The sequence below is a fragment of the Aulonocara stuartgranti genome, assembly GCF_965226115.1.
Source record: "Aulonocara stuartgranti genome assembly, chromosome: 7".
In the NCBI taxonomy this organism is placed as follows: Eukaryota; Metazoa; Chordata; class Actinopteri; order Cichliformes; family Cichlidae; genus Aulonocara; species Aulonocara stuartgranti.
The window spans coordinates 64,695,984-64,704,108 of record NC_138945.1 but is presented as its reverse complement, the minus strand read 5'-3'; the positions used below and the strand labels follow the sequence as shown (position 1 = coordinate 64,704,108).

Below are 8,125 nucleotides of genomic sequence, written 5' to 3'. Positions count from 1 at the left end.
CGGCTTTACGCCACTAGGACCTGCTCTGCGGCAGGGGGCTGTCTATATCCTGTTCTATGTCTTAGCTGACACACACGTTGTTGAGCTGTTATAACCCCTGCTGGATGCACGTTCAATAAAGCAGCGTCACAAGAAAGCAACCGAGTGGTCATTCTACATATATGTTTCAAGTATTTAATTCCTTCACAACTCCAATCTGGAAAATTAATCATATTGTTTTGTAATATGTCAGGGTTGTTCCAGATACATATGTATGTATGTATCTGTTTGACGTTGAAGGGGCGTCATTAAATTCAAACCCTGATGGTATAAAATATCTGCTTATACTTTGATTAGTCGAAGATCAATTGCTGTCTGCGTACGGTGGTGATCTTCCCACGCGTGTGTTCATTAAAATCAATTGTTTGACGAAGCTCTTCTGGACCATGGTTGTTTTTACTCTCCTCCTCAATATTTGAACCCTTAACAATGCCCTCTGCAGCTCTCCACCTTCCCTGAAAAGATGTCTTTTTTGTACACTTATGCAATTAATAAGGGGACGCAAGAACTCTCTAATGTTGGTCGATAATGTTGACAGATAATTGGAGATGACAAAATCTGCTCTACACAACTGCTCTGTAATCAGAATTTCTGTGTTTTGTTCAACAATTAAATCCTCCACAAAGACTTTTATTTATAGAGCCTCAATTTTATTGTCACAAAGAGACGGAGAATGGTTGTTCCCCTTTAGCACTCGGTTCTGGAGTTTACCCTTTACAGCATCCAGGCCTGACATTAATTGTTTACCGCTGTGAGGTGGCACAAAATCTGAATGCTGCTGAGTTTAGATGTGTGAACTGCTGTGGCGCTAAATGACAGAACACTCACTAAACTTATGAGATGCGTCTTCTGTGTGTAATCGAGAGCTCGAAGTCTCGAACTCTCTTTTATTTCTGCTTCTTTTTTTCAGTCTTTCTCAGATTTATTTCTTTTGTCTAGTCTGTCTGGCTCTCCTCTCATTTCTTCTTGTCATGTCTCCACACGTTCATACATGCACAGTAAAGCCTTTCTACAGTTCTGCACAAAAGTCTGTGTTCAGTGGTGAGATGCACCCATCAGCCCCTGCTGACACCTCTGTACTGGTGATATACATCACACCACTACAATGTAACCTACTATAATAATGCTGTTGACATGTGGTCACTCTACAGGACATGCTGACATAGTTAACACATATGTGTGCTCCTGCTCAGAGGTAAACCAGGGCAGCTATATTTTTCCATAAAGCTAGATTTAATCTAGGCCGTTAACTTTTAATGTTAGCATCTTGGTGAATTTTAAAGCACAGAGGCTTTCGTTTCTGAGAAAACATTTTCTGCTGTTTGACAGCTCAGTACACCCCCCTTGTGTTCAAGTCACAGACCACTGCCTTTCCCCAGATTTACATTTCACCTTACATTTGCACAGCCTACTTTACCTACTCATTGAATAATGAGTCTACCCTTCTCTTATCCCCGTTTACACTGAAACAATACATGAAAAACCTTTCACTGAGACTCTGGATAGGACTTTTGTGAAATTGCATCATGTGTGTGATGGTTTATAAGCTAAGTTGTATAAAAAATAAAAATTAAAACCACCTGAAGCTGCATCGCTGTATCACTTCTTTAGTAAAAGTTCATGCAAAACCATAGAGAGAGGCTGTGCCCTGAAACGAGGCGCCATCTGGTGGTTAAAAGTGGGTCTCAGGCTCAGAAAGGCCACTGCAAGATTCTGGGTGGAGGCTGGACCTTTAGACAGACAGGCTGTGTGTGAGTCCTCTGCTGCAGTCCAGGCTGAAACAGTGGACACTTTCATTTGTCATGTCTGCGAGGTTTGTATTTTTATTTACTGACTGAAGATTAGTTTGTTTACGTTGTTGCACAGGCAGCTGAATACAGGTCAGAACTTTGCTGCTTTTCCCATCTGTAAAAAATGTTTTCACATCTGTTATGTGCAGGTTGTTCTGTGGATTTCTGCTCCTTGCAGTGTTCCTCAGTGGACTGAATGGATCAAGGTACAGTGGTATAAACCAAACTCTGCTGATGTTTCCTCTATTTGCGTGTGCATGCGTCAGATGTTTGCATAGCCTGTCTGACACTTTCTATAACAGACCAGCTGTAAACCAGGAGCTCTCCACTATTTTCAATGAGCTGTGGAGTTTGGATGTGAATCGCATGACACCTGGGATAGACTACATGATCTCTGTTCAGGTGAGAAATCTTTTCTAGTTTATTTAGCGCCTGCTATGTCTTGTGTTTGTACAAAGACGTGTTCTGTGTTTGAATTGCCTAGGGTAGAGCAAGCTTTGTAAGTCAGGGCAGCCACACGGTGCAGGATCACGCCTCGCAGCCGCTCTTCTCCAACGTTAATGAGAGCAAACTGAGAAATATAACCACTTTTTCTAGTAAGTGTGTAGTTGTGAGCACTCTGAGCTTAAACATTCAGATCGTGTTTGCAGTCATCACTGTAATAAATGGGATTTCTGGGCTCGCAGGCTTTATGACACTGCTGGACAACTATGAGCGGTCTACTGGCGTGACGGAACAAGTCACCACAGAGGAGCTCACAGAGATGGATCTCTTCTTGGACGCCGTCTTAGAGACAAAAGTCATGAAGGTATGCGTCACAACAAGCTCTGTCGAGCAGAAAGTTTACATTTGAGCACTTTAGTTACTCCATTCTGTTGGAGAAACCTGGTAGTTTCAGTCTGAATGTCTCCTCACAGCAACAAGAGAATTGTTTTTGGTATTGCACAACTTTCTATTGTTTCCTACAGTTCATGGTTTTGAGGCTGCAGCTGAACTCTAGAGGGAGTTTTATGTTCTTCCTGTTGCACTGCTGCTCTGCACACATTACTTCAAGACATTACAGAGGCAAAATAACATCTGTGTGCAGCTGTGGAATGTCGCTCTGGCCTCAGCAGTCTCCCAGAAGGGGATCACTGCAGGAATGTGGACATGATGTACTTTTTGTAGGTGGAAGAAACCCCACGCTTTTCAGTGATCTCAGCGGGGACACATGAGACAAATTCCTCACAATAACCCCTCCAACAGCGGAGATGCTGTGCTTTTCTCTTCAGAAATAGCACAGCATCTCCTCCTCTCCTCTGACTCTGGGCACACTCAGGTTTGCAACCATGAAGAAGCCAGAAAGAAAATGGAGGAGGATGTCAGATATTAGAGGATTTCTTTTCACAAAGTTTAAATGAGAAAACAAAAAAAAAAGAATCTTTAATAACACAGCTAAAGACAATATGATTCACAGAATCCTCGCAGAACAGAACACAGATAGGTGAGGTGCACAAAGTTTATTATCATCCCCAGCCAGTTGTGGCTTCCCCGCCCAGAGCCTGGTTCCTTGGGAGGTTTCTTCCCACTTAAAGGGCTTTTTTCCCTGTAGCCAAGTGATTGCTTACAGTGGTATTGTTCTGTAGGGTCTTTCCAGCCTTCCATCTTCTTTTGCTTATCCAGGGCCGGGTCATGGGGGCAGCAGCCCAAGCAGAGTCAAGTCCAAGCAGACCTCCCTCTTCCCAGCCACCTCCTCCAGCTTGTTCGGGGGAACATCAAGGTGTTCCCAGGCCAGCTGAGAGATATAATCTCTCCAGCGTGTCCTGGGTCTGCCATGGGGCCTCCTCCCAGTGGGACATGCCCGGAACGCCTCACCCAGGAGGCGCCCAGGCATCCTTGTCAGATGCCCGAACCACCTAAACTGGCTACTTTCAATGTGAAGGAGCAGTGGCTCTACTCTGAGCAGCGAGTAGCCAATTTCTTAAAGATGGGAACCACTACCCCGGTCTGCCAATCCAGGGGTACTGTCCCTGACCTCCACGCAACATGGTAGAGGCATGTCAACCAAGACAGGGTCTTTACCTTACAATATTCAACCTCTTCAGGTGACTGGTGTTGTGATTTAGTGCTATAAAAATGTATTTGAATCGAATCTTGCTCACTTTAGGGGCCGCTTCCATCTCACCCAATCTCTAAAATCTTCTTCTGTCACACCAACCCTCTGCATGTCCTCCTTCACTACATCAGTGAACTTTTTCTGCCTTCTCTAAATCTTCAGCATCAGTTTTTCCAACATATCCTATCCTATAGTATTCCTCCTCTGGACATGTCCAAATCATCTCAACCTGCTCAACCTGAGTTGTCCCCCCTGATGTACTCATTTGTAATCTTCTCCATCCATGGTGGCAGTGCCACCATCTCCAAATCATACATCACAGCAGGTCTCGCTGCCATCTTGTAAACCTTCCCTTTCTCTCTTGCTGCTGTCACAAATCACCCTGACACTCAACTCCACCCTCCCTGCACCCTGTTCTTAAACACATGAAACTTGCACCACTGGATGAACCAGATGACTGCAGGTAACATTTGGACAAAAAGTCTCATGACTCCATCTTTAGGGCTTAGTTAAATTAAATATTTAATAAGTTAATTTAACAATTAAAGACATATTCATCCAAAAGACACTCTTATAAAGTAGATTAAATATAGTGTTGACATAACATCTAGAGGTATGATTTGTTTTTTTAAAGAGTTAAATGTTGTAATTACATGAACAAAAGTGCTTTATTTCCAAGATGGCATCAGGGTTAAGATAAGATAAGATAACCTTTATTAGTCCCACACGTGGGAAATTTGTTTTGTCACAGCAGGAAGTGGACAGTGCAAAAGTTATGACGCAAAAATTCGAATACAATAAGAATAAATACAGTACACAACTGTACAGAATAGAATAAAATAAAATACTATATACAGTAGAATAAAATAAAATAAATATACAATAAGATAAAAATAGAATACAAATACAAATACTATATACAACTGAGTAAAAATACAACGATGACAGAAAGGATTATTGCACTTAGTATTATTGCATATGTATGGATGTGTGTGCTTGATCAGTTAAAGTCTTTATTATGGAGTCTGACAGCAGTGGGGAGGAAAGACCTGCGAAATCTCTCCGTCCCGCACCGTGGGTGCCGCAGTCTCCCACTGAAGGAGCTGCTCAGTGCTGTCACAGTCTGCTGCATGGGGTGGGAGATGTTGTCCATCAGGGATGACAGCTTAGCCGCCGTTCTCCTGTCACTCACCACCTCCACTGGGTCCAGAGGGCATCCTAGAACAGAGCTGGCCCTTCGGATCACCCTGTTCAGTCTCTTCCTGTCCCCAGCAGAGATGCTGCCGCCCCAGCAGACCACACCATAAAAGATAGCAGAAGCCACCACAGAGTCATAGAAGGTCTTCAGGAGTGGGCCCTCCACTCCAAACGACCTGAGTCTCCGCAGCAGGTACAGCCTGCTCTGCCCTTTCCTGTAGAGGGCGTCTGAGTTATGAGTCCAGTCCAGTCTATTGTTCAGATGAACACCAAGGTACCTGTAGCTGTCCACAGCCTCAATGTCCATACCCTGGATGTTCAGTGGTTGCAGTGGAGAATGCTTGTGCCTGCGGAAGTCTACCACCAGTTCCTTGGTTTTACTGGCGTTGATCTGGAGGTAGTTCAGCTGGCACCAGTCCACAAAGTCTTGGGTCAGACCTCTGTACTCCTTGTCGTCCCCATCAGTGATGAGGCCGACTATTGCAGAGTCATCAGAGAACTTCTGCAGGAAGCACTGGGTGGAATTGTGGGAGAAGTCTGCAGTGTAGATGGTGAAGAGGAACGGAGCCAGAACCGTTCCCTGTGGGGCCCCCGTACTGCAGACGACCCTGTCCGACACACAGCCCTGAGTCCTCACATACTGTGGTCGGTCGGTGAGGTAGTCCAGGATCCAGGTAGTGAGGTGATGGTCCACTCCAGAGTTCACCAGCTTGTCCTTTAGAACCGAGGGAAGAATGGTGTTGAAGGCACTGGAGAAATCAAAGAACATGATTCTCACAGTGCTTCCAGCGGTCTCCAGGTGAGCGAGGGAACGATGTAGGAGGTGAATGACGGCATCATCTGCTCCAATGCCAGGCTGGTAGGCAAACTGAAGTGGGTCCAGTGATGAGCTTATTAGGCGCCGAAGCTGAGCCAGGACCAACCGCTCCAGGGTCTTCATCAGGTGGGATGTCAGAGCCACCGGCCTGTAGCTGTTGAGGCCCTTGGGGCGTGAAGTCTTTGGCACTGGTACAACACAGGAGGTTTTCCAGAGCTGTGGGACTCTTCCCAACCTCAGGCTCAGGTTGAAGAGGTGCTCCATCACCCCACACAGTTGGTCCGCGCAGGACCTGACGACCCTCGAGCTGATGCCATCTGGACCCGCTGCCTTCTTGCCATTAATCCTCCTCAGTTCCCTCCTAACCTGGGTGGTTGAGAGAGACAGGCTGGAGCCTTGTGTTGAGTGTGTATTGGATGCTGTTGTTGGGGGTGGGGGGGAGTGAGCAGGGTGAATAGAGGAGGTTTTAACACCTTTTACGTTTTTATAATTATTTTAGGTGTAAAAGCTCAAAATAATGACATAAATACATCTGTTCATGTTATTATCACAATAATATTATTATTATTATGGCAAGTCAAGTTTGGATTCATAAATATCATCAATGATGTTTCTCCACAGCGGGCTCATCAATACCTGGTGAGAAAAGGTCAATCCAGCTCTGACTTGAGGCTTTTCAAGAAACAGCTCAACTTGATCTGGTTCCACCTCTACCACAGGCAGAGAAACACAGGGTGAGATCTCCTCCTGCCAACCATCCCGCTTTAACTGTGTCCAGTTGTTAAATTCATCCATGAGATTCTGCAACACTATAATTTAATATGCATTTCTTTGGTAAGAAGTATGTGTGTTTCTGTTCTTAAATTGATCATCACCAGCCTGGACTCCAGTGGATTTGAACATGTGTTTGTTGGCGAGACAAAATCAGGAACAGAAATCATTGGTTTTCACAACTGGGTCCAGTTCTACCTGCAAGAGAAAAACCAACACTTGGACTACAAAGGATATAAAGCCAGGGAGCATGATTTGGTAAGAATAACAGTTCACCAGACAGAAGAGATTCATTTCCTTCGCTGGTAACATAACCATTAATGTTCATGCTTTTGTCACAGCCTGATCAAGATGACCACGTTCTCAACCTCCAGTTCAGCTGGCACGGTGTGGTGAAGCCCGTTGGCAGTGCCTTCATCGGCACCAGCCCCGAGTTTGAGATGGCCGTCTTCACCATCGTCTTCCTCATGAACACGGAGAGAAGCACCACAGTTGTGGTCAACATTGACCAGTGTCAGATGGAGCTGGTGGTGATCAGACACGGGCGCTCACTCGGGACGGCGTACCCCAAACTGCTCAGCAGCAACGGCAGACATGTCAGGCAGCACGCGCACTGATGTGATCCATCATTTTATTCACTTCTGATAAAAACTAATCTTTGTTCAGCAATACGTGGCCTCATTGATAAGGAACTGACCTGCCTAATGTACTGCAAAGGACATTTACATGTATTTCAAGATCACTGTGACCTCAGTAGCTTTCAATAAAATGTTACTTTGGAGTTCAACATTTTTATTTTGCACAGGTTTTTTTTTTTTTAGAAAACAAGTCTTTCTAGGCATTTACATTTATTCAATGTAATATATATAGAACATAGAACTGTGGCATGACCCTTGTGGGGACAGTAAAAGCGAACAAAAGCGAGATCCCGCAAGTGATGAAAAGTAAAGAAAATCATGTGTCCTTCCTCCCTGATGAGGCTTCAAAAAAGAAGGTTGTCCTGCTCCTGTCATCCATGCACATACAACCAAGCATAGGACCCACTGAAAACCTGAAATTATTGGATTTTAAAACCAAGCAAAGGTGGTGTTGATACTTTTAACCAGATGTGCACTCATATGGCTGTGGAAGAAAAAACAAGAAATGGCCCCTTTGCGTCTTCTATGGCATGATCATTGTTGGTGTGAACTCGTGGATCATTCACAATAAGAATGCAGTGAAGAGAGGTGACAACCAAATGCAGAGGAGGCATTATATGCAGGCTTTGGCACCGGCACTTATCAAACCATTGGCAGAGGCTTCCCTCTTCAAATCTGACACGTCAACTCACAGTCCTGATCTGTAGCATCCTCGACATCCCTACCCTTGTCACTCTTGCAGGTAAGGCAGGACCAGCAGTAGAAGAAAGTAGTATTC

The 8,125-nt window shown here is 44.8% G+C and overlaps 1 protein-coding gene across 1 annotated transcript; it reads left to right on the top strand.

The window, feature by feature from the left end:
* The first annotated feature begins 1,722 nt into the window (after positions 1-1,722).
* On the top strand, positions 1,723-7,496 carry LOC309710266 (uridylate-specific endoribonuclease C-like). The gene is made up of 8 exons (XM_082539569.1): positions 1,723-1,852; positions 1,979-2,035; positions 2,132-2,231; positions 2,314-2,425; positions 2,516-2,637; positions 6,560-6,672; positions 6,817-6,967; positions 7,051-7,496. Exons 1-8 carry the CDS (start codon positions 1,842-1,844, stop codon positions 7,324-7,326), a joined length of 942 nt encoding a protein of 313 aa, XP_082395695.1. The 5' UTR covers positions 1,723-1,841; the 3' UTR covers positions 7,327-7,496.
* The last annotated feature ends 629 nt before the right edge of the window (positions 7,497-8,125 follow it).